This window comes from Rhamphochromis sp. 'chilingali', assembly GCF_963969265.1.
Source record: "Rhamphochromis sp. 'chilingali' genome assembly, chromosome: 18".
Lineage (NCBI taxonomy): Eukaryota > Metazoa > Chordata > Actinopteri > Cichliformes > Cichlidae > Rhamphochromis > Rhamphochromis sp. 'chilingali'.
In genome coordinates, this window is record NC_137945.1 from 7,231,013 (window position 1) to 7,257,863 (window position 26,851).

At 40.5% G+C, this 26,851-nt stretch overlaps 1 protein-coding gene across 7 annotated transcripts in view; it reads left to right on the top strand.

Moving 5' to 3' along the window:
• Positions 1-233: 233 nt before the first annotated feature.
• Positions 234-26,851, top strand: part of mc4r (melanocortin 4 receptor) — a 53,006-nt gene continuing 26,388 nt past the window's right edge. The window contains exons 1-6 of one of the 7 annotated variants that reach the window (XM_080864387.1): positions 234-640; positions 724-900; positions 6,839-7,037; positions 17,188-17,741; positions 17,824-17,959; positions 22,326-25,209. In XM_080864387.1, the coding sequence (XP_080720513.1) occupies positions 22,624-23,586 (963 nt within the window). In that variant the 5' untranslated portion in view covers positions 234-640; positions 724-900; positions 6,839-7,037; ... (1 more) ...; positions 17,824-17,959; positions 22,326-22,623 and the 3' untranslated portion in view covers positions 23,587-25,209. Of the gene's footprint in view, positions 641-723; positions 901-1,322; positions 1,393-1,506; positions 3,398-6,838; positions 7,038-11,707; positions 11,790-17,187; positions 17,742-17,823; positions 17,960-22,325; positions 25,210-26,851 lie in introns of those variants that run through there. The other 6 variants (XM_080864389.1, XM_080864390.1, XM_080864388.1 and 3 more) reach the window with 6 other exon arrangements.

Consider the following 26,851-nt stretch of genomic DNA (forward strand, 5'->3'; position numbering starts at 1 on the left):
CTCTTAGTTTAAAATGATCTCAATGAGGTAAAAACTGTAAGTGCGACCATGAGGTCACTTAGCTCCTGAATAATTAAGTCAGCTTTCATAAATTAATTTGGTATTAGCAAATATAATTAAATTATTGCTTACTACATGTCATGTAGAACATGTTAATGGTGTAATCTTATCAGCTTCTGATTACTCATCTGAGCTGACCTTTAAAGAGCAATTTGCAAAGGTGGTTAGGGATGGGTATCGAAAACCGGTTCTTGTTGAGAACCGGTTCCCACTGTTTCAATTCCTTGGAATCGTTTGCCACTTTTAAAAACGATTCCCTTATCGATTCCAGTCGCCCCGAATGACGTCATCACGTTGAGTAGCGTCTTTTACCCAGTAGGAAACACGGCGCCTGAGCGGCACAAACGCTCAAAAGTTTGGTTACACTTTATGAGAAAGGATGACAACAGGGCAACGTGCAATACTTGCAAAGTAGAGATTTCATCAAAGGGAGGAAACACTACGAATATGCAAAAGCATTTGCTCAAAAAACACGCGATTGCTTTCAACGAATGTCGTGTTTTTGATCCGCTCCGGACTAGCGAAGCTCAACCCAGCAGCAGCGGTAGCGTTTCCACGTCCTCTCCCGTTAATACTGCAGGTAACTAATCAATTAGCATTGCATATTATGTTAGCGCGATTTACCTTATTACAAAACCTGCTATTACTGTGCGTTGCATTTAGATAACCATGATGAGAGAGACAGAGTCTGGCTGGCTCAGATGCTGGCAGTTCTCGCTGCAGTCTACCGGTAGCGTCTCCTTTCAGGCCAGGATAGACGAATGTCACCGAGCAGTGTCTAAGTTTGTGGTCAAAGGCTTGCACCCATTTGCCACAGCAGATGCCCCCGATTTCACTTTGGTAAGTGAATGTGTTTAATTGTAGGCAGGGACATTACTGGATATTCTTGTGTAATTGCTACAAAATAATTTATGTTAAACTTTGTTATTGCTACAGGAGAATATTTATTTTATTATTTTACATATACGTTTTTTTTTCCTGGGGACCCTGTGACACCCCATTGAAGAGCCGTAGGCTGTGGATCTCTTAAGATCCCACTGTTGGGTTTGTAAGGCCATGTTACTCCTAAATTTCTATCTTGTTCAAAGAGAAGATATAAAACAAAGTTCTAAGCTAATCGACCTTAGAGAATCGATAAGGAATCGAATCGTTAAACAGAATCGAAAATGGAATCGGAATCGTTAAAATCTTATCAATACCCATCCCTAAAGGTGGTGCTCTCTTTTTACTTTTAAAGAACACGGTAGCATTATTTTTGGCAGGGTGTGATCTAGGTGCAGTGGGTCAAGGGCAGGTGGGACTGATTTGGAGTCACCTTGACTGAAAAGTCACGTAAGTTTGGATTATTATTTGTTATGCAAATGACCATCAAATCCTTTTCACAAAAATATTTCTACATCAGAAATACATTTTTAGCATTCTTCCATTTTTCTCTATTACATCTAGGCCTAAACTGTCATGCAATTTCATGTAAGAAGAAGCACAAATTGAGATTTCTTTGCCCCACGGTAGACTATCTCCTTCACTTAGAGGGCCTGAGCGTTGGTGCTTATTTACATTCTGCCCACAAAGCTTTTAAGTGCTGGAGGTCATTCTACAATATGCCAGAAAGACAATATCATGAACAAAAAAAGCAGAAGTGTCACCACCTAAACCCAGACCTTCTTCACTGGGAACACACCCACAGCATCCTGTACATGGAAACATAACTGTAGACAAGTGGCAGCCATGGTGAAGTCAGCCAGCTACAATGAACAAGTCTGACCACAAGCCCACAGCAGTCCTGCCCAACCAGCTCTCAGGGCAACCCCTCCACCTCGCGCTCACTCATCAGCTCTACCCAAAGTCTGACTTCAGAGCAATGTCCCTGCTTCCCAGTCTGAGGCAGTTTTCTTCAGCTTCTAATCCACAGAGGAGTAAGGGACTGATTTAAGAACAGTGTTGTCTGATTTCTTTTTATTTCTTTTTATTAAAGGCTTTTATCTTCCTTGTAATATTAAAAAAAACATTTAACTTCAACTTTGCCATGCTCTTAATAAGTTTGTCAATGTATTTATTAGCATGAATCTCAACGTATGCAATGACAACAGATTATCAGATTGAAGGGCTTTTGTTTCTGCCATGGGTTTTTTTGTTTTGTTTTGCTTTATTTAACTTCAAAAATTTATGGTGGAGTCAAAGAGTAAGCTTCTGTTCTCCATTTGTTTTGAATTCAAATGTTTGCATGATAGATGATCCTTTTCAAAAAGGACTGCTGCAAAGCCAGTTTCCCCAAAGTGTTTAAAACCTCCAGACTTTTCCCCCAATAAAACATTCAGGCATCGTCTGACACTGAAAGAAGCTGCTTGTACGTAAGAATGACAATCTGACTTTTGACACTTTCAATTTGATGCCATGATTCATCCCTGAGTAAAAGGGCCAGTGGACTCTGTGTAAGCCAAAATTTATATCCTTGAAAACAACTACAGTTGGTTTAATCCCATTTTGAATTGTCCGTGTGGGTTTTGTGTTTTGTTTTTTTTCTCAAGAGGAGATAAACTGTGTTGGTGGAGGACAAGGTGCAAGAGGTGAGAACCCAGGGGAAATCTGTTTCAGCTGAGTGCAATTTCTAATGCGCTAAAGCACTAGGGTAAAGAAACTGACAACAACATATGTCTTGAAATTGCAAAATTACTCTCTGCTTGCACTCAAGAGGCATTTTTGTCAGGTGCACCCTGCTAGTACCACGTTGAACCCCATCTCGCCTGCAGTACTGCCTTAATTCTTCATGGTATTGATTCAACAAGGTGCTGAAAACATTCCTCCGGGATTTTGTTGCTGTTGGATGCACATCCATTACATGAATTCCTCATTCCACCACATCCTAAATCTCACACAGCACAACTGCCACCCTCAACAGCCATGCCACATTCAAAGCCACTTAAATCACCTTTCTTCCCCATTCTTAGGTTCCACTAGAACAGAAGCAGGTGGTCTTGATCATGTCTACATGCTCGAATGGACTGAGGTGCTTCCATGTGATTGGCTAATTGGATATTTGCATTAATGAGCAGTTGAACAGGTGTAAGGCAAGGCAAATTTATTTGTATAGCACAATTCAACAACAAGGTGATTCAAAGTGCTTTACAGAGACATTAGAAACAAAAACAAATAAAAAGCATGATTTAAAATTGATTAAAACAAGCAAACAAACAAACTAACTAAACACACACATTTCACACCTGTTCGCGCGATCTGAACCCTTATCGTAAGGGGAGCTACCAGTCCTTCTGTGGATGAGCTACTTTCTATTTTAAATTCCCTGAATTTAAAATACTCTCTAGACCCAGTCTAGACCCAGCTGGGGAGCTACCCAGAGCTCTAAACCCACTTAACAAACAAACAAACAAACAACAGTATATAAAATCAAAACAGATAAAATCAGAAATAGATAAGATCAGTAGTTAGTGTAAGTTTTGAAATTTAAGCTTAAAAGTGTGGATTTGGTGCTTTATTCAAATGCAGCTGAGAATAGGTGAGTCTTCCACCTGGATTTAAATAAACTGAGTGTTTCAGCTGATCTGAGGCTTTCTGGGAGTTTGTTCCAGATATAAGGAGCATAAAAGCTGAATGCAGCTTCTCCGTGTCTGGTTCTGACTCTGGGAACTGATAAAAGACCGGATCCAGATGACCTGAGGGATCTGGAAGGTTCATACTGGGTCAGGAGGTCACTGATGTATTTTGGTCCTAAACCATTCAGAGCTTTATAGACCAGCATCAGAACTTTAAAGTCTATCCTCTGACGGACAGGCAGCCAGAGTAAAGACCTCAGAGCTGGACTGATGTGGTCCACTTGTTTGGTCTTAGTGAGGACTCGAGCAGCAGAGTTCTGAATGAGCTGTAGTTGTCTGACTGATTTTTTAGGTAGACCTGTAAAGATGCTGTTACAGTAATCAAGCCTACTAAAGATGAATGCATGGACTAGTTTTTCCAGGTCCTGTTGAGACATCAGATCTTTTATCCTTGAAATATTCTTGAGGTGATAGTAAGCTGATTTTGTTATTGTCTTAATGTGTTTTTCTAAGTTTAGGTCTGCATCCATCACTACACCCAAATTTCTCGCCTGGTTTGTGGTTTTTAGATGTATAGATTGAAGTTCTCTGGTGACCTGTAATCGTTTTTCTTTGGCGCCAAAGTGGTTGGTCAGAGTATGTCACTATATTGTGCCTTTTCTACAAAGGTGGCAAAAGTACAGCAGTGACTCTACATTTAATGTCACCTAATTCTGACCGTGAGCTCTATTGCCACTGTGCACCAGCACTGAGCTTCAAACTGACCACAATCGGATGAGCTGACCTGTTTATCCACTTAGTTTTTTCTTGTAATATTTGATTAACAAAAATTTAATATAGCTCAGTTTGTTTTGCACGACACATTTTATTAAAACACATGAGAGACAGATCCAATATGTTAATAAAATGATGACGTTACATGTAAGCTTTAAATTTGCAGTTTATCAAGTATCACTGCGCAGTCCGTACCTTTAAATATAACCTCACTTCTTCCTCCCCTGTCCTGTCTGTCATCTTACATCTTTCTCCTTCTCTGAATGATGTTAGTTCTCTTTCTTTTCTCTTCCTGTGAAATACAGCAGCTGGACCTTAGTTAGCAACGCACTGTAAAAAGTGCACACAAACAGTTGATGTGTTTGTTAATATTTGTTAAGCTGACAGAAACGCTGCATTTGAAATTACCTGCCACGTTACCTCCTCCTTGCTTCTTCTGCTTCTGTAGTGCTAGCTAGATGCTGAAGTACTGAAATCACAACTTACAAACACTTCACTCAGTTATAAGTTGCAAGCACTTGTTAAACTAGAAATGCTACTGTTAAATCTGAAGTAATGAGCCTGTTTTGAAAATGTAATGAGTAGAAATACAGATATTTGTGTAAAAATGTAGGAAGTAAAAGTGAAAAGTTGTCAAAAAAACGGAAACTACAGTTACTTGAAAATTCTACTTAAGTACAGTAATGAAGTATGTATACTTTGTACTTCCTATCTCTGCGCTAAGCATGGTTGTCTCTGTCCTACACTGAAACATTAAAGATATTTTTAATTTTCTATTAACTATTATCAGAATATTATCAATCTGTAAAGTGAACGGCGAAACACGTGCTGTTTATGTGAGATATAAGGACAGGCATGAAAAAGTGTTTTTTTATATCTACTTACTTGGTAAACTGTATTTTATTAAAAGAAGAATCAGCCTCGAACTTTGTTTCCTTTGTCTTTACATAATCTGTGTATATCTCCTTCATGCACAAGGGCGCTTCTGGCTCTCTAAAAGGTTTTTTAAAAAAACATTTTTTTAAACAATACAATCTAACAAAAATATATAAGTGGCTCCACTTTTCAGTTGTATAAAATAGCAAAAAATAACAAAAACAAAATCATTAGTCTTTGCTGGATTTATAAATTACATTTAAAAATGCCTCCAGAGGAGCTGGACGAGTTAACCCTACTCATGCACTCATACGTTATTACAGATTCATCTCTGAATGAATTTACTGTCAGCTCCAGTATTGTTACTAGAAAGGTTAATGACTAATGGTTGTTTACTTCTTTGTGGTTTGTAGCCTTGTTAATCTGCTGTTAATGCACTGAATATAGCGTAGTGGGTCTATTTTAATTGGCATGTACATTTAAATGTGTTTTGGGAGTGTTAAAAGTTGTACACAATTTTTTTTTTCAACGTTTTGTTGTAGGATTATCCTGTACTTTCAAAAGTTCCGTTTTTTGTTATGTTCTGTTTAATAAACTGCTGTGAACATGAGAGAAATGGGTTCATATTCAGCTCCCAGGGTGTTAAACTAATGTACTGTATGGAACAATTTGCAAGCGCTTTGTTACAAACACAATAAAAATATCAATGTATCTATTTATTAACTATAAAAAAAGAACTTCTGGAGTGCTAACAATCTAGGTTGAACCTCCAAATAAAGATAAACTATGAGCAAAGTCTTTGAAGCTTTAATCAAGGTAAGAAATGAGAGAAATATTCATGTGATTTTTTTCTCTTATTTCCCAATGACACATATAATGCCGTTGTTGTTGAATAATGTCCCCATGTACCTACCTGCTGTTCAAACTTTGAGTTTATGAGGGGCAGCCAATCAGAAGAAAGTAGACTTAATTTTTCAGATAGAGAAGGAACAGAGGAGTTGAATCTCTGTATATGAGAAGACCTGGATGCAAGAGGCAGCCTTAAAATACTCAGAGTTTATTTTACCAGTGGAGATAAAGCAGAGCTCTATTTATCTCAAATATAAGGTGCAAAAACAATTAGTCATTGGTGACTGTATTTCTTTATTTACCGCAAAGTTTTATGTGACCCGCTGAAGATGTAGATGATCAGTTTTGTTATAATTTACATGTTACATGTTTAGATCTTATATTTTTCATGTTTATTAACAAATGCCGTCCCTGTTAAATAGTTTTTGCTTTCTTTTCTGGCTTCAAATTAGCTAAACTTCATCAGTAAAGTAGCTCTTTTCCATTAGTTAATATACCACACTGATAAATAGCTTTGTGTGACAGCCATTGTTGGGCATGTCATAATCCCAGAAATGAGACTCGGACAACAGGAAGCAGGTGCACAGGTTTTATTTACAATAAGAGATTGTATGATCGGGGAAACTGGGCAGGCAAGAGTCCAAATTAGCTTTGGGAGAAAGGTAGTTAGAATAAATGAGGAAGGACTGTTTTGAAAATTGTGTTCATTTGTCTTACATGTGGTCCAGAGGAAGACAGAGGTGGAGGTACTTGCAAGGGAGCAAGCGGAAAGTGTAGGTGGCTCCTAAATACACAGCCTCTTGCTGGAAAACACCCCGAGTCCCGGGAACTCACCTATCTGAGGGTGGAGCAGGAATTGAAGCCTTCCCTAGCAAGCTAAGAGAGAAAAGGAAACCCCCACCAGCCTGCTCCCAAACCATTACACAGGTAAGTAACCTCAGGTAACAGAAAGATATGAAGGATATGCCGAACTTGCTATAGTACGTGAATTTGGCCTTGATCTTGGTACAATGGAAAAAACAGAACTGCAGATGGATAGATGCCGATGTTTCCACATAGAATAGAACGGGGGCGTCCTTGGATTCATTTATTTTTCAAAGTCAGAAAAGTCGTTAGTTGAGCTTGATTTTGTCTTTGTTTCCCTGTCTCTTCGTCATAGTGAGGTTTAATCAGCCCCTAGATTATACACTATAGTTATAGAGTATTATTTTGTAGTTATGAAAGTTTTCTGTTTTACAGAATCCACATATTAAAACAACTGTGTGACAGTACAGTAATAAAGTTTTAAAGTCTTTGACTTCTAATGGTATAACCTGATTTTTTTAAGACTTTGTGGGAGCTAAACAAAAGCAACAGCAGCAAAAGCATGAACACTTTGAATTATCAGCCTTTGCCTGGGGACAGCTAAAGATTTTTCCCCATCCTTTTGTGATCTCTGATGCTTTTCAGTAGGAATATAAGCTTTAGCGGACAAGTGTTTGGGTAAAAGGGAGGACGTGAAAAGAAGCAGCGCTTGAAGCAATGTTGGCAAATGAATAGATCCAAGTTGAAATAAAGCCTTTATTGGAAATGTTGCATTGATTTTAGAGAACATTGTGCATGTTGGTTGAGTGCAGAAATACAAGTAGCAGCAGGGCTCTCTCCATTTCTGTCAAGCTGTGGGGTAAACCGGCCAGAGTGGCTTTCAGCTTGAATGCCATGGAAGTGCATTTGAGAAATGTTCCATAGGCTTACATAGTAACATTACAAAGCAAATATATAGTGTTCATTTCATATTGTTGTGATAAAATAATAGTTAAGTGATAAAAATAGTTATCAGAGTGCGTGACTAAGGCACTGGAGGTTATGTTGACTAATAAGAAATGCGTTTAAAATGGCTTTATAGGTTTATAGAAGCTGACAATGTCATTTCATCCTGACGTTAAAGCAACATTATCCATGAGGTTTGCTTGCATTGCCTATTGTCCTCTTTCTCCTATTTCCGCCTACACTTTTAGCTTGTATGTGTTGAAGGTCTTACTTCTCTTACTGCGCTTACTTTTTAACCATATGGGGAAACACTCACAATCTGTCTGTGGTGGCAAGTCTGGGAGTGATTCATGCAATTCGAGGCAGTGCAAGTGTAAATTATTCTCCATGTGTCTCAGTCTGTTTACACCTGTCATTCATATTCCGATGTGTTTACATGGTGCCAATTCATTAGTTTATTCAACTTAAAATACTTTGTATTGTAAGGTAAAGACCCTGCAGCCTTACAGAGAAAGAGTCCTGTGGTCGAGCATTCAGTGATGGTGTCAAGGTTAAAAAAACAACAAAAAAAACCCTGAGGCAGAACCAGAATCAGGGCTGCTAGCCATCTGCCACGACTGGTTGGAGGAGAATAGAAAGGCAACAAAATAGCAAATAACAATAAACACTCAGCAGGTGGGTGGTTTCATTAACCTCAGGAACATGCTGCTCTGTAGCAACAGATATGCAGAGATACAAAAAGAAACAGGACAGAAACAAGGCTGGACAGTTAAGAAGAAGGAAAACAAAGTTAATAGCAGGCATGAGTAGCATACAAATATATGGAGTCCAGCTCAGTGCAGTGTGGTTGGTCCCTGAGCAGTCTGAGTCTATAGCAGCTTAAAATTAGATTCATAAATGTTCAGACAATATAGTTTTTGTTAGTTTTTTTTGTAAATTTCCCATGTACATCACTACAATAGATTGTTTCCACTCAAGCAATCAGCATGTGATTGAAGTGCAGACTTTCAGTTTGAATTCAGTTGGATTCATGTTTAGCTCAAATGTACTTAGATAAACTAAAACCACTTAAAATTTAAAGGCAGTTTTTAATCTCTTTTTCAGAAGTCTGAAACATATAGACATCACTAAATGCTCAGTTGAGATGTTCTGCTACACCTTGACTGCAGCCAACCTCAGTTTCTGGTTGTTTGTAGCTCTGTCTACATTCAGTTTTGTATTTACTAACTCAAAGGTATCCTCTGCTGAGTTAAGGTCAGACTGTGATATAATGTTTTAGCCTTGAAAAACTATCGGGCTGCTTTCCCACTTTGCTGCATTATGAAACGTTGCCTGATAAGTTTTGCAGCATCGGACTGAATGTCAGCAGACAGTGTAGCCCCGTACACTTCACAGTTCATCCCGTTCTGTCAGTATGTTACATCACCAGTAACCAATCAGCTATTCCATCTCACAGTCACATATGTCGATACCCCAATACTGTTTTTTGAGACTGATATCAAATTTTACACCTTGTTGTAAAACCCTCTCTATTTCCATTCATGAATGAATCTCTTGAGTGTAGGCAATGGCAGTGATGCTCCTACCTATTGTCCAGATCTTGGTTGAAAATATTTTGTGATCATGAACTTTTATTGCTTTCTCTGGTCTTTCGGGCCTTTTGGTGTACATTCCCTCTTTTTAAGAATAGAATGAACCTACATTTTTTCCAAAAAAGGTCTGGAGTTCTTACTCTAAAGATGATGATAGGCTCCAGCGCACCCCACAACCCTGAAAAGGATAAGCAGAAGCGAATGGATGGATGCATGGATGGTCTGGAACTCTTACTGTATTGATGGAGTCTCTCGACCAAGTTCAACACTTGACGTCAACTCCAGATATTTTATTTGTCTCGTCTGTCTTGAAATAGCAAGGGATTAGACCTCACCTGTTCATCTTCATAAAAACAGTTGTTATCCCTAAACACTAAGCACTAAAGTTGTAAGTCTGCACTTTAATCACATCTTGATTGTTTGATTTAAAAATCCGCTGTGGTGGTGTAAAGAAGCACAATTACAAAAATTGAATCAATATTTTATAGACCTAGATTTACTGTAACTGTTCATATAGTGCTCTGCAGCTGACAGTGGTCTCTGGTTGCCTAGGTACACTGTCCTCTACCTGTACTGAATGTATCATTTATAGTTCCTTTAATTCATCTCAAAGAGCCAAGATTACTTTTACTGTGTATCGCTAGCAGTTATTTGCCCCGCAATGCCTGAAAGTCACCAAATTTCCCTGACACTGGTCTCTGATTGGTACATGTGTAGCCTGGCTAAATTAACCAGCCCAGAACACAGATTATCTTTTCGGTTCTTTTAATCTGAATGATAAAGTAAGCGCTCAGAAGAAAATAAAAAGGTTGTAAAAATAAGAAAATAAAATTGTTACAAACAAGTCTTATCCAGCTGTGTGCACTGGTAAACCTTTGCTACTGCAGGTTATTTTCCCAACTTTATCAGCATCTGGAACTCAAAGACGTCTAGCGTCAATTTGTGACTGATATAAACCCATCCAGAAACAATACAACTTAGCAGTGCAAAAATAACTTTAGTGGCATCTCCTGCTAAAATACAAAACCGAAATTAAACAGTTAACAACAGTACATTTTCCCTCTTACACACGGAGATACTATAATACAGGTGTGAACTCAAATACATACAGTGCATTAATCCAGATCCCTCAGAGATGAACAGCGAAGTCGGTCACAACAAATCCTGGTGCCTTAACTGTTCCACACGTCATCCTTAAAACAGACCACGCAGCGAAAACACGGCATTGCGCACCCACATTACACCAATGCAAGCTAGCACTTCCATGAATGTCTCTGTGGATCCCCATCATGCCTTGCACTCTCAGGGGTACCCCAAAAGAAACAGTGCCATCCAGTGGCATGTTCCATAATACTGACCTTTCACCTGGCTACACATAGATGTTGGTCTCTTCCTGTGAGTACACCCTGATCCAGCCCTAACTACAGGCGGGATACGTCTCTTTTTGAAAAAGCCTGACCGTAAAATTACCTGTGTTTTGAACCCCAACCGGGTCCACAGGACATGGGGCCTAATAGTGGAAAGCTCTGTCTCACATTGCTCTCTTGAAAACACAAATAAGTCTGCAGTCTGAGAGTGGAGCGCTCGATTGTCATAATGTGGAGCTAGGAGATCCTAAAGATATGAAGGCACTTGGTCTTGAGGCTTTGTTTTGTGCATTTATCTGGGAACTGAGGAGAAAAATTCCTCTCTTTTGAGTCCATGTTACTTATCTTGCTGCAGCATTTTGGATCAGTTGAAAGCTTTTCTTCAAAATAAAGAATCACAATAATTCATCCTGCAACTAACAGACAAGTGGACTATTTTTATCATATGATTTATCACATTTCACAGGCAAGAAACACCTGAAAGTGGGACTTTGTAAGGCCAAAAAAATCCAAATTCAAAAACATCAAAGATACAAAAGAAACAACGGCGTGTCGTAAGAGAGAGAGGTGTTTTTGATTCCTTGTGCATGAATACTGCAAACTCGTAATATGTCTGGCTCTTCACAAATTAAAAACAATTTTGCATGTTCAGTACATATCGATCTGTGTCAGATGAGTGTGTTCTAGTCTTAGAATAGGCTCATCTTCATATGATACAGTGTCTATTTTGAGTCACATTAGACTATTAGAATAATGCCTAGTGAATCATCACGCGTAGTGATTTAATAAGGGAAAAATAAAATGTACAAAAAAAGCAGACATGTCCTGGACTAATTTAATCCTTCTGCCTTACTGTTATGTCTCAAAATTATGCAAAACAATAAACAAGCCTCTTCTATCTACGCCTGTGGATCAGAAGGCCTACGAGGTGTGGGAGGAGGGTGTGAGTCCAGTCGTGACCAAGGACCCAGGTTTGTAAAATGAGTGTACGATAACTATATTGCATTTTTAGCAGTAAAATTGTACAGCCTTGAGTGTGTAATTTGTGTATTGTTACATCATACTGGGATTGAAAGTTTCCAAAATTAGCCGCTGTGTGGAAGCTTTTAAAACAGCGGTGGACAAATGGGCAAAACATTTCAGAAGAAAGTCAAAGGCTGCTCCTCCCACTGTCTCCAAAGAACTCTTTGCTTACTAATAATTTGCTGAGATGGGGTTGTTGTCCGATAATGTGGCTCACCTGCGCCTTTCAGGCTGTAAAAGCTGGATTTCACCTGGTATCGACTCTCTTCGGTGTTCATGTTTTGTTGATTCATTTTCAGCAAATTATCTTTTATTGAAGGTAACCTCTTCTTGTCAAATACAAGAGAATAGCTCGCCTCTAAAAAATGTTTTACCCTTTATAGTGGCAGTATTCAAGTACTTTCCTCTGGTATAAATCTAAAGTACTTATACTTTACTAGAGTGGTTTATTTTCACAAGACTTTACGCTCACTTTTACAGACAAATATTGTACCTTTCACCACTCCATTTGTCAGACACATTGGTTATTATTTTTACTTACAGACATATAGCAGTAGTATTCAGCAGCTATAGCTGAAATGTTGAACAAACAATAGTAACTGGCTGTAAAAAACAAAACTGGATGCTTTACTTGTGCTAAAAACCTTAAAGTGACCACATGGTGTTATTTGTAGCAGGAACTGCACATATTGTGCCATTGTGATCTTTTTAGATCAGACAAAAGGCAAAAGCAATTTAAATAGCTTGTTGTATGTATTTATCATTTATTGGGGCTGAGAAAATATACTTTAATGGCAAAAAACTATTTTGTGATGGGTTAGAACCAATAATTATAATCATTAATTCGATTAACCAGCTGTTTGGTTGGGTTGGACGCTCCATGCTGTGTCACAGAGAGCCCAAATTACCACCATTACATTTGCTGTTAAACCAAAAGTCACAATGAGACTGGAACTTTCAAACAGACAAAACACACTCATTACAACCAAGAGCATTTCTGAATGTCCAACACCTTGAATCCAATGGACTGCAACAGCAGAACCTGGTCTTACCCTGCTCGTTCGTTATGCCTTATAAAAGTCTGCATTTAAAGGCAAGTGTTGTAGGAAGAGGAAGCATTCATCAGTCTTTCACACGTGATAGCTGATTGTTCTGTACAGGCCTCTCTGAGGCATATATGTATTGAAAGGGCAGAAAGGAGCAATACCAACCAACAAAATAATTTCTATTGGTTTGTTTAGCTTCCTCGGATGGACATCACAATCACATGTGGTCCTGACTGAATTATCTAAGTGATGCTTGCTAAAAAACTTCATTATTACTTTACTATTTTCAGCAATCCTGCGTATGACAATATTTTGCAAAAGTTAAAGCTCAAAATGACCGCTACAATAAATCGAGTACCATTGAATTGACATTTTTATTGTATTATTTCATTACACTATTTAAAGCAATTACCGCTTTGTACCGATAATTAGCTCATAATTACCAGATATGAAAAAGCATAATTGCAGAAATGTAAGAGCTATTCTGCCTCCCACAAACCAATTAATGCACGAATCCCAGGAAGTGACTGTCTTTTTTTTTTTGTCCTTAAATATTACCCAACTGCATCACCAGTGATATTCATGACTCGGTGTCATCTCATGAGACAGCAGCTTGTACTACAGCATCTTGATGAAGGCTGGATATTGATTAGACATATCAAAGCAGTCACAGGCAACAGCTTTTCAGCCTGTTTATTACGAGGACTGACGTAGATCAATATAACAGGACATTTTGTAAGCAAGTTTAGAAAGTTTGTTATTTACCAAGTAGGTTCTCAAGTGCATGTAGAGCTAGGGGTGATCTATAATTTCCTGCTTAATACCACAAAGATATAATAAATACTGAAATGTGTTCTTGGAAAAAGAGAGGGAGAAGAAAATGAGTTAAAAAAAAAAGAGGACATGCCACTTGAATGAAAGTCTGTACATTTAACTCTAAAGTCTTTGTTTATCTCCTAACATTTGTCCACCGGAAGTGGGTTCATGAACTATATCAACAGTGATCAAGGCTGATAAAGTATAGTTACGTAAAAATAGTTTCATATAACTCTATGCAGAAACTCAGGTGTGTTAATACAGTGCCACAATATTCACAAGAATGGATGTCTTAGCAAATATATCCCAAGATCACAGTGTGCAATGCTCAAAGAAAGGGCAAGAGGAGCTACATGTCTTCGCTACTGTTAAATGTTAGCATCCATAACAGTACAGTTAGAAAAAGTCTGGACATTTCATGATTGCAGAGTCCTGTGAAAACGTTCTTTTTCTCAAGCCTCTGTGTTCTGTGTATTATTTAGATTAAATATATATTTTATTTTTACATGTGTAAAATGAAAGCTTGCCAAATTGCAAAGGACCTGAACTGAATATTTTTGCCCAAATGTGCTATGCAATGAAACATCTGAGGGACTGAAGCTGCTGCATTTTCCTAACGTCCAATTTTTCTGAGTGAACATCCTCTGAACGAACAGCTGTCTAAATAAACTGAGAAAATCTGAAACTACAATATTTGTTCCCCATGATTGTGTGAACAGGGAGATAAATAAAAGGCTTTTGTGGTATTTTAACAGATGAAGAAAACCTTATTGATGTATCTATTAGTAATTGTTAAGGGAACAGAAAACTTGTGCAAAACAGTAGTAGTTAAGTACAGTTGCAGCTAGAATAATGTTGAATGCTGCTTAATTTCGTTTGATAAATTGGGAAATTTTACTTTTTATATTCAAACTTAAAAGCATGGATTTAATTACCATTCATTTCCTGCAAAATTCAACATAAGGGCTCTTAAGAAAGCTCTACGTATCACAATTTGTTCTTTGTGAGATTATATGCTGTTGACTTTAACATAAATAATATTACAAAAGACTGAAATTCAATCGTAAAAATGTACTTTTCCCTGAACAATACTCTGTCCAGGTGGTGTACTGAAGGGATTTTTTTTCTTAGCACATTAAGTTCAGTTGTTTATGGAGTTGTTGCAAAACTTATTTAGCTTTGAATGAGCAGACCTTGAGAGATGACAAATGTGCTAACAGTATCGACTTTATGAGAAAAAAAGAAACTTTGTTTTCCCATGTAGAGGCGAATATTTCAGAATGTATGGAAAGGAATGAAATATATATTTAGCTTATTACTCATACATGCACTGAGATGCACACTGTTTGCTCCAGCAAAGTAATTACTGCAAAGTGGTTCATTATTATGATACCTTATTCAGAATGATAGTGACTAACTTGCACAGCGAAGCATTTAGAAAATAAATGTGACTCTTGTTAGACACAGGTGACAACAAACAAATTTCTTACACACACATCCGGTCAGTCACACATCAGGAAGATGGCCACAAGCAACCACATGCTCAGTAACTACCTCAGGCAGCAGAAACTCAAGAAGGTATGTCCATCGAGGCTGGGGTCTATCTCACCAGACAACACCCTCGGTGCAGGCTGTGTAAAGATACCCCTGAGACAATCCAGCACATAACAGCAGGGTGAAAGATGGAAGCAGGCAGGGCATACATGGTGGTCGAGAATGACCGAGCTAAGATCCTTTGGGACTTCCAGATACAGACAGACAAACTGGTGATGGCTAACAAACCAGGCATAGTAGAGAAGATGGCCGTGGGATAGATGTAGCTATACTGTATGAAGCAACATCAGGAAGAAAGAACATAAGAAGCTGGAGAAGGGCTCAGAGAAGAGCTTGAAAAGAATATGTCGAGGGTGAAGGTTACAGTGAACACTCGGTGCGGTGAAGCCCAAGCTAGGGGAGTGACTCCAGCAGATCCCAGGAACAATATCTGAGATTGCTGTCCAGAAGAGTGCAGTCCTAGGAACAGTAAAGATACTGCACAGCTTGAAGGATAAACTGCTCGCTGGGGTGAGAGGGGATAAAGGTACAAGGGCGTAGATTTGGTTTTGGCATTGGTGGGGACGGATCATTCAACCACTGAACCCTGCCCTGTTTCTTTTTTTTTTTCTTTTTGTCTTTGCTTCTTGATAAAAAGAGGAGAAATATACTTGCCTACATATGCTATTCTACATGCTTTTAAACCATTTAAAATTACATTTCATAGTTTTATGTGTGAATTATATAATGTTAAATTGCTATTAAATAAATGACTGACTAAGTATTTTAGACTTTAGTTTACTTCAGCCATAATCCATATAAATCAGGTATCATACAAAAATAAAAATAGTTTCAAATACAGTCATGACAATAAAAGAATATGACTTTAAAGACTTAACAACATTACTTCAGTTGTATCGTCTTGATGCATGCTCAATCATCCAGGTAATTAATTTTCCAAAAGTTGATTCTGTTCATCTGGACGTAGCGTTTTGTGGGAGAAACGTTTCGTCACTCATCCAAGTGACTTCTTCAGTCTCAGCTGACTGCAGGTTTCCCCGATCTTATAAACAGTACATTTGCATAGTGACTTAACTTCAGTTATAGTACACCAACATCTCTTACACATTAGCACTAAGGGAACACTGAATGACCTGGTGGTTTTTGTCCCTAAAACTACTCATCTAAGATTACCACAAAGTAAAAGATCTCTCAGCAAAATTATGCAACAGTTTAGACACACTGTTGCCCCTATCAAAGCAGAGAGCTGGGATTTTTTATTCTAAACATGAACTACTGTTACAGCAACAGACATGGACTACTGGTGTCCCACACAACAACTCAATGTCCACTATGTGAAGGAGCCAAACACATGCCTTATCGATATCGAAAGCGAGTTTTGAGACAAGAGATTTGTGACATTTAGTGTGTTTGGTGTGTAGTTAGTGTGTTGTGTTGTCTTGAGTAGTGTGGTCGTTTGTGTCAAAACAATAAGGGCACTACTGAATGTCACAGTTACTTCTTCCTTCCACTTAGCGTACAGTCTCAGGGTGCTGGACTTGGGGTGAAACTGTCCAAGAATGGTAAGGAGCTTTCTTGTCTGGATGTCACTGGCTTCTGTCTCCTCCTTTGGCCAGCTTAGGCCCTCTAAGGCTCTGGATGTTGTGGGGCTGTACTAGTTAATGCACCCCTGCAAACACATGGAAATGTGTGTTGTGTGTGTGTGTTTGTTAATTAAAGTACATTGAGTTAAGATAGTGGAGGACCAGAGAATGTGTTCCATCTCCAAGGTATGTCCCACGGTACTGTGGAGAGTTCATCTATCTGTCAAACCTTGGAGGAACAGCTCTTTGGCCTGGCAGAGGAACTCTGAACTATAGATTTTATCTTCTCAAAGATATTTAAGGCTGTGTGGGAGTTTGGCAAACCAGTCTACATTTGTTTTTTGTAGCTGGAGAAGACATGATCAGGAGTTCAGGATCCAGGAGTATGGAGCCACTCTAGCCAGTTCTTGTGAGCTATTCAGTGACCGTATAACCACATGTGCAGTTTGGTTCATGCGGCCAGCAATAAGTAAGACTCAGCCTTTTTTTTTTTTTTCAAACATTTTTATTTTATTTATTTTTTTAAACTTTAGGTTTGCTCTTTAGTTGTGTGTTGTTGATGCTGGATGTCGGTTCTCGTTGGCTCTTGGACTTTGTGTTTTTGGTCTGTGAATGTCAGGATCTGACGGCGCGCTGACCAGTCGACCTGCCAGTGTGTATATTTGTGTGCGTGTGTATGTGTGTCTCTCCTGTCGCCCTGTCTTCCCCTCCGGCTCCGCTGTCATGTGTTAGGAGGTAACCTAGCAACAGGCTACCTCCGACCCGGAAGTGCTGTCGCCCGGAGCTTGTCGCCCACCTGCAATCAATCCACCAGCTGCTGCCAATCAACTACCATCTTCAGCAGGGCTACTTAATGGTGTGGCTGAGCGACAAACAGTGCTGGAGTGTTGCACTAAGCCTGGTAGTGTTTTCGAGCTGCTAGCGTTATTGACGTACTGTCTGATCTACGTACTCATTTTGCGGTCGTGTGTGTGTTTACCCAGGGATTGACGTAGGAATCACGGACACAAAGGAAGCACTTGGAGGAGAGACGGGCACTCACTACCACGCACGGGCTTACACAGAAGGACGCACTATCACCATTGTTGCACATTTGAACTGTTGTCACCTTGCTGCACTGTAAATAAATGCACTGTCTTTATTTCTGAGCTCCGCGCCTGAGTCCACTCTTTAACAACCGAGACAGTGAAAAGTGCGAGATAAATAAAGATTGCATGCTTTCCACCTAAAGTTGATAAGATAAGATAACTCTTTATTGTCATTGCACAGTCATACATAGTAAAATAGTACAATGAAATTGGAAAACTGTCCTACGTCTGCACTACATGTAACACAACACGATACATCACAACGCAACACAAACAACACAACACAGTATAATAACTTAGTAATAAAAAAGAAGAAGAAGTGTATTTGTATTGCACACTGTTATTATTGCACATTAGTTATTATTGCACCTTGTTATAAATATAAATATTATTATTATTGCTGTTTTTACCGTTGTTAACCCCCCCAAAAGAAGTCCAGGTAGGTAGCCAGTCAGGTCAGCTATTTACATTGATCAGGGCTAATGCCCTGTTGTAAAAGCTGTCCTTGAGTCTGTTTGTCCGGGACCTCAGCAGCCTGAACCTCCTGCCAGATGGCAGCAGCTTAAACACCCGGTGTCCTGGGTGTGTGCAGTCCCGTAGGATGCTGCGTGCCCTCTTGAGACAGCAAGTGCTGTACAGGTCCTTCAGGGAGGGAAGAGGATGTCCAATGATTTTTTGGGCCATATTGATGACCCTCTGGAGTGCCTTTCTCTGTGCTGTGGTGCAGCTGGAGAACCACACACCGATGCAATATGTCAGCACACTTTCAATGGAGCAGCAGTAGAAGATGGTCAGCAGCTCCTTCTTCGGGTCCATTTTTCTGAGGATTCTCAGAAAGTGGAGACGCTGTTGGGCCTTCTTTAAGACCACAGAGGTGTTAGAGCTCCATTGGAGGTCTGTGTCTATGTGCACACCCAGAAACTTGAAACTGGAGACCCTTTCCACACACTCCCCATTGATGCTGACAGGCTGCAGCTCAGACTTCCTCCTTCTGAAATCAACTACCAGTTCTTTTGTCTTGTTGGTATTGAGGTCCAGGTTGTTATCGACACACCAATCTGACAGCCTCTGAACTTCAGCTCTGTAGGCCGTCTCATCTCCCCCAGAGATGAGCCCCACCACGGTGGTATCATCTGCAAACTTGATGACTGCGTTGTCTGGGTGGGAACTAACACAGTCATGTGTGTACAGAGTGTACAGTAGGGGACTCAGTACACAGCCTTGTGGAGAGCCGGTGTTAAGGCTGAGGGCTGAGGAAAGATGAGGCACCACTCTAACTCTCTGTACACGGTCTGAGAGGAAGTCTCTGATCCAGCGGCAGGTGGTAGAAGGAAGTCCAATCTCCAGCAGTTTAACGATTAGTCTGTCCGGGAGTATCGTATTGAAAGCAGAGCTAAAGTCAACAAAGAGCAGCCTGGCGTAACGGCCCTGCACTTCCAGGTGAGAGATGGTAAATGGTAAATGGCCTGTATTTATATAGCGCTTTACTAGTCCCTAAGGACCCCAAAGCGCTTTACATATCCAGTCATCCACCCATTCACACACACATTCACACACTGGTGATGGCAAGCTACATTGTAACCACAGCCACCCTGGGGCGCACTGACAGAGGCGATGATGGCGAGAGATGGTGGTGTGGAGCGTTGTAGAATAGAATAGAATAGCCTTTATTGTCATTGTACAGAGTACAACGAAATTGGAGTGCCACTCCCTTGGTGCAAGTTTCAATAATAAATATAAATATAAAATATAAAAAGTACAAAAAAAACAATCATAAGTACTCAAACAATAGTATGTACAATATATACAGGATAGCAGCATTAATATAATGACAGTATGAATAGCAGCATAATATAATGACAGTGACGGTATGGAATAGGTTCAATTGTTTTTGTGCTTATTTACTACGGTGATAGCTCTGGGAAAGAAGCTATCCCTGAATCTGTTTGTCCTGGTTTTATGTGACCTGTACCGTCGGCCTGACGGTAATAGTTCAAACAGTTGGTTGCTGGGGTGAGAGTGGTCCTTGATGATATTGCCAGCTCTGCTGAGGTACCGAGAGTTTGCAGTGACCTCCAGGCTGGGCAGAGAGCAGCCAGTGATCTTCTGGGCTGTGTTGATGACCCTCTGCAGTACTTTCCTGTCTGCAGCTGAGCACCCTGCATACCATGTTGTTATGCCGTACGTTAGGATGCTCTCTATGGTGGCTCTGTAAAATGTCACCAGCAGCCTCTCCTCCAGGTTGTTCCTCCTGAGCACTCTCAGAAAGTGGAGACGCTGCTGGGCCTTTTTAACCACCGCTGTAGTATTTGCCGTCCAGGAGAGGTCATCAGATATCTGCACGCCCAGAAACCTCATGGAGTGTACCCTCTCCACACAGCTCCCGTGAATGTAAAGTGGGGCCGGGTCTGCTCTGCCCTTCCTGAAGTCCAAGATAAGTTCTTTAGTTTTCGTGGTGTTCAGTTGGAGGTTGTTAACTGAACACCACTCAGTCAGTCTGTTGACCTCATCTCTGTAGTCCGACTCATCCCCCCTTGAGATGAGTCCAACCACTGTGGTGTCATCCGCGAACTTTATGATGGTGTTTGAGAGATGGGTAGGGGAGCAGTCGGATGTGTAGAGCGTAAACAGGAGGGGACTCAAAACACATCCTTGTGGAGACCCGGTGCTGAGTGTGATGGTGCTGGACCGGTGGGGGCCGAGTCTGACAGACTGTGGTCTATTTGTCAGGAAGTCCTTGATCCAGAGGCAGATGGGGGTGGAGAGTCCCAGGTGAGACAGTTTCTGGACCAGGATCTCCGGGATGATATGATTGAATGCTGAGCTGAAGTCCAGAAAGAGCATTCTCACATAGCTTCCTCGGTGCTCCAGGTGACTCAGCACAGTGTGGAGCGCTATGGTGATAGCGTCCTCGGTGGAACGATTTGTCCTGTAGGCAAATTGGTGGGGGTCCAGAGTGGGAGGCAGACCGGCCCTGATGTGCTGACAGACCAGTCTCTCAAAGCACTTCATCACTACAGGCGTAAGTGCAACAGGCCTGTAGTCATTTGGGCTGGCCACAGCTGTCTTCTTGGCGATGGGGATGATGGTGGAGGTTTTGAGGCAGGGCGGGACGGTGTTTGATGACAAGGAAAGGTTGAAGATTTTAGTGAAGACTCCGGTCAGTTCGTCAGCACATGCTCTGAGAACCTTTCCATGTATTCCATCAGGACCTGCGATTCACTGACCTTAGAACACACCTCACTTGGTGCTCCCTAAGTGTTAGTGTGCCAGTGCTGGGGGCGGGTGGAAGTGGTGTGGCAGCTGAGGGCTTGGTCGTCTCAAAGCGGGCGAAGAAACGGTTTAGATCCTCAGCCAGTGAGGCATCAGTCCTAGATGTTGCCTGGTTATTGCTTCTGTAGTCGGTAATGTGATTGATCCCCTGCCACATTTTTCTGGGGTCGTTGTCAGCAAAGTGATCTTCAATCCTCCTCCTATAGGCAGCCTTAGCTTTCCTGATGCCTCTACTCAGCAATGGCATCTTCAGTTGATCTGTTAGCTCTGTATGCGAACTGAAGCGGGTCGAGGTTGGGTGGCAAGCAGAACATGATGTGACGTCGGACCAGTTTCTCGAAGCACTTCATTATAACAGGTGTTAGAGCAACTGGTCGGTAATCGTTGAGGCTGCTAATGTTAGTACGCTTTGGCAGTGGGACAATTGTGGCTGACTTTAGGCACGGTGGGATGCAGGACTGGGACAGTGAAGTGTTGAAGATCTTAGTGAAGACCCCAGCCAGCTGGTCTGCACACTCTTTAAGGACCCTTGCAGTTACCCCATCTGGTCCGGCGGCCTTCCTGGGGTTCACCGCCCTCAGTGTGCGCCTCACTTCATATTCCTGCACTATGAGGCTTGGGCTGGTGCTGCTGTCCGATGTTTTTTTTAAACACCATTAATTCATGGTGTTTAATGTTTTCATTATTATATGAAAACCGATACTGTTGAATTAGATTTCACTGAAATGTTTTAACATCCCCTGAGATTCGAAAACACTGTGAAAGTCTTCTCATGTGTTGCATTGGGTCTGATTCATTTTAAAATCTACATTCATGCGTCAGCCCAAACTTTGCTCCTCCTCCCACTTTATCAGCAAGCGGATAGGACAGAAGGCAGCCAGGAGGGTAAGGGGTTGGTGTGTATGTGTGTGTGTGTTCAATATAATAGGAGCGAGTGAGACCACAGTAGCTTGCAAAGTGAAGATCTGCCTGCAGTTGTGCAGCGAGCTGCTGCACTCTGCCTCTCATGTTCCCGCTCACTGTTGATTAGTCTCACACACGTTTGCTTTTGTAGCTGCTTTCTGCTTCACTTATCTGCCTTACATCTTCTTACTTTAACTTCTCACTACACTGTTTCCCTCCAGAGTGGAGAGATGAGAGGAGAGCTGTGGGACTGTGTTTTGTTGAGAACAATAACTGCAGCAAATCTTTGAAGAAAATTGTCTCTTGGAACGCCAGAAGGGTGGAAAAGGGAAGAAGGAGCACTGGCTAAGAGTTTTTTTTACTCTTTTTTTTTCTTCTTTTCGGGGGCGCAGACGTTGTCCTCCAGATAATGAGGATGATCCAAAGCCACACACACTGAGACTTTAAAACGGACAACATAGCTGGACACTTAACAACGGAGAAATAACCCAAGGAGAAGGGAATTTAAAAGAAGCCATTATGAATGCCACAGAATACCATGGACTGATCCAAGGCTACCACAACAGAAGCCAAACCTCAGGCAATTTGCCATTTAACAAAGACTCATCTTCTGGATGTTATGAGCAGCTGCTTATTTCCACTGAGGTTTTCCTGACTCTGGGCATCATCAGTTTGCTGGAGAACATCCTGGTTGTTGCTGCTATAATCAAAAACAAGAACCTTCATTCACCTATGTACTTTTTCATCTGTAGCCTTGCAGTTGCTGACATGCTCGTCAGTGTCTCTAATGCCTCAGAGACTATTGTTATAGCACTCATCAATGGAGGCAGCCTGACCATTCCTGTCACACTGATTAAAAGCATGGACAATGTGTTTGACTCTATGATCTGTAGCTCTCTGTTGGCATCCATCTGCAGTTTGCTAGCAATCGCCATCGACCGCTATATCACCATCTTCTATGCCCTGCGATACCACAACATTGTCACCCTGCGTCGTGCAATGCTGGTCATCAGCAGCATCTGGACGTGCTGCACCATTTCCGGCATCTTGTTCATCATCTATTCGGAAAGCACCACTGTACTCATCTGCCTCATCACCATGTTCTTCACCATGCTGGTGCTCATGGCATCACTCTATGTCCACATGTTCCTGTTGGCTCGCCTGCACATGAAGCGGATCGCAGCCCTACCGGGCAACGCTCCCATCCAGCAGCGTGCCAACATGAAGGGGGCCATCACCCTCACCATTCTCCTTGGGGTATTTGTGGTATGCTGGGCGCCCTTTTTCCTCCACCTCATCCTTATGATCAGCTGCCCCAGGAACCCCTACTGCACCTGCTTCATGTCCCATTTCAACATGTACCTCATCCTCATCATGTGCAACTCTGTCATTGACCCCATCATCTATGCTTTTCGCAGCCAAGAGATGAGAAAAACCTTCAAAGAGATTTTCTGCTGCTCGCATGCTCTGCTGTATGTGTGAGCTGCCTGTAAAGGGTCCGCTGTGAACCCACAGCCTGCAATTTAAATCGAAACCTGGCCAACATGGACTCTGAGAGTAAGATATCTCACATGTTGCCGGTAAATGATTTATTTGGGCACCCATCTTTGGTTTCAGGTTGCTGAAGAGGTAGGTTTACAAACATCTTGTAATATAGCACATTGCTCTTCAGACAAGTGCTAATTTGTTTTGTAGTGAATGCCATTCATAAGTGCAATTTCAAGTTTGAAGTGACCAGCAATTGCAGATTGCTTCTCTTTCTCACTCGGAAAATATTTTCTATTTACCTTTTGCGGTCAAGAGAGCTAACATATTGCTTGTTGTTATTAACTTTGTATGTGCAGGATTATGACACTGAAGTATTGTGGCAGCATAGAACATAAATGCCACAGTAAATTAATTATATATGGCACATCTAACAGAGTATATACAGACTACCTCCAGGTTTGGGAGTGCCATTCTCCTCAAAACATATACAGTGCATATTGAAAGCATATATATATATATATGCATAAAAGTCCTCAACCCTCAGTACATTTCTTTCTCATGCACTCCATGGAACTGTGTCTACATCTGGACTGTTTTACGAGTTTTTCTCCAAGTTATAAACTACAAATTTGCTAAAGTGGCAAAGCAATCAATGCTGAAATAGAAAACAGGCTAAAACAGCTTGTTTCAAAAAAGCTATTTTGAAGAAATGAGGTGTTGCACAAGAATTTCTGAGCCATTCATAGAGGATAAGAGCACTCAAACAAGATTGTTCTGGAAATGAGAAGAATACCAGCAACAAATACCACACCTCCGTGCTTTGTTCACCTGCTGATTCTCATGTCAAGAACCTTTTTCTAATGCTTGCGCACAAGAATTTGTCGATGATCATCTAAAATTTTGGATGGCACAGCTGTAAAATATATATAAAAAGGTCAGTGTATTTCTCAGGCATAATAGCATTTCTTGTTATGATTGCGTTCCTGTATTTGATGCAGGGCAACAACCACAAATGAGTAGAAAGCTGCTTTAACTTGTTGTTATTAATGATTTCCTCTGAGCAAAAAGCCAAAAAAAGAGCCTCAATGTGGAAACGATGAAAGTCCACTTATAAAATGTGCTGATTTTAAATCAAAGCTCCTTGACTTTGTGGCTTGTGTAGATATTTCTGTGAATTTGCACATGTGGGTTGTTCTCTCACTTTCAGCATGTACATGTGACTATAAAAAACTATTTTCATCATGTTTATGTAATGAAACAGACTAAACTGAATGTATTTTTATGTATGTGTTGTGTAACTTGTTGCTGCCTTAAATATGTTGCACTGTGACAAAAAAGAACAACTGTGACAGTATTTCACAAACAGATTTACTATGTAAGTGAATGCTATTTTAAATATTGCCTTATGTATTTGTGTCTTTTTAAACTTGAAGCTGATTTATATGCACATGAAAAAAGAAAAAAAAAGTAAAAGCAGCCTTGTATTTTTCTGGCCAAAGCTTCGCCTGGAATTTGATTCATGCGTGCCAATGAAGGTGTTTGCTTGACCACTGTGTGAATCACTGCTGCAGAGGAGCTTCAATAAATCATAATGCCACCTCAGCCACAAGTCTGTTTATCAGCATTTCTCTGCAGTGCAGACTTTAACCTCTACGCAAAGATGAGGTCATTAACTTAAATTAAAAAACTACTTAAGTGAAGAGGAAAGACATTTACAAATGCATTTATTTCAGGCCCACATACACCTGTCGTCTCTGCAAGAAGCAGAGAGGTTGCACAGTCAAGAAGCCAAAGTTGGTGTGCAACAGAAGTTCCCACAGGGTTGTTTTCTCGATTATCTTGAATAATTTAAACTGAGGTAAACAAAACCTTTATAACTCTGAAAAACAACTCTTCTGTGATTCAGTTTGCAGCCTTGGGCCATATTCCAAACAGCTGCTGAATATTGCTTGGGGAGAATCAGTGTTACAAATGGATTTCATTCTAGGTTTAATTAAATCCTAACAGACGTTTAGGACGGGCCTGATTAATTTATTTCAAAGAAAATATTCAATCTGCAAGATATCACGGTTGTTCTCTGTGTTTTTATGAAGCACCGATAAGGAAACATCATTCGTCCAAAAGTTGCTAAAGGGATGAAAATGCAGGGAGGGGATAAATCTGTTTAATGCTTCTGAGAAACACATTGGTATTCCATATACATATCCGTATATATGTATATGTGTAGATATAAATATATGAACACATATATTCATATACATACATATGGGTGACGCATCATTTGCCTCTATTTTACATTTATGCCAGACCACCAGCCTCAGCATATTCTGGCAAATATTGATTTTGTGTGTGTGTGGGGGGGGGGGGGGTTACAGTGGGTGTGCTAGCCCAACGTTAAGTAATGCATATGGATCATTGTCGTCACAAATCCAATACCACGGACACACAGAGATGTTGATTTTTTTACAGCACGTGTTAAAGAAACATGCAAAAAAGCCCATAAATTTTCAAAACAGTTCTCTATGTCTTGTGTTACAATTTTGTGTGTCTAAGCAACATTCAGATATAAAAACAGCACTGAGATTCATAGCATAATTCTCGTACTCTTTAAATGTCACTCTTTTACTTTTACTCTTTTACTATTAATATCTTCTTTTAATAACTTCTTTATTGCACTTGAGTTAGCACATGTGACTCATTAATCACAACAGGCTGTTACGTGAAGTTGGAATAAAGTAGCAGAAAATAGCTCGTCTCTCTCCTCTTCACTCTCACATACTGGTGTTTCGTTTTTTACCCGTGAGGATTGGACTCAAGGACTGGCCATTTTGCAGTTAATGTCTTCCGGATGGTGCTGATTTCCAACTTCAGCTAGAGTGGTTTGCGAGTGACTTACAAGTTTCCAGGGTGGGAACGAGAACCTCCAAGTCCGAGGTCATACTTCTCATCCAGAATGGAGGGAAATTGACAGCTTCAGATTGGGAATGAAATGTCCCAAGAGGAGGTTTGAGTATCTTGTCATGTTCATGTGTGGAGCAGCAGATTGAAAGACAGATTGATGCAGCATCTGCGCTAAAAACAATGGTGTACCAGTCTGTTGAGGTGAAAAGACATCTAAGCCCAAAGGATTTACTAATCACTGTTCCTGCCCTCACCTGTGGATACAAGCAGTGAGTACTAATTGAAAAAACAAGTTCATGAATATAATCATCAGATATTAGAGTTAGATGAGGAGCTCAGATTGGTGCTGACTATCAAA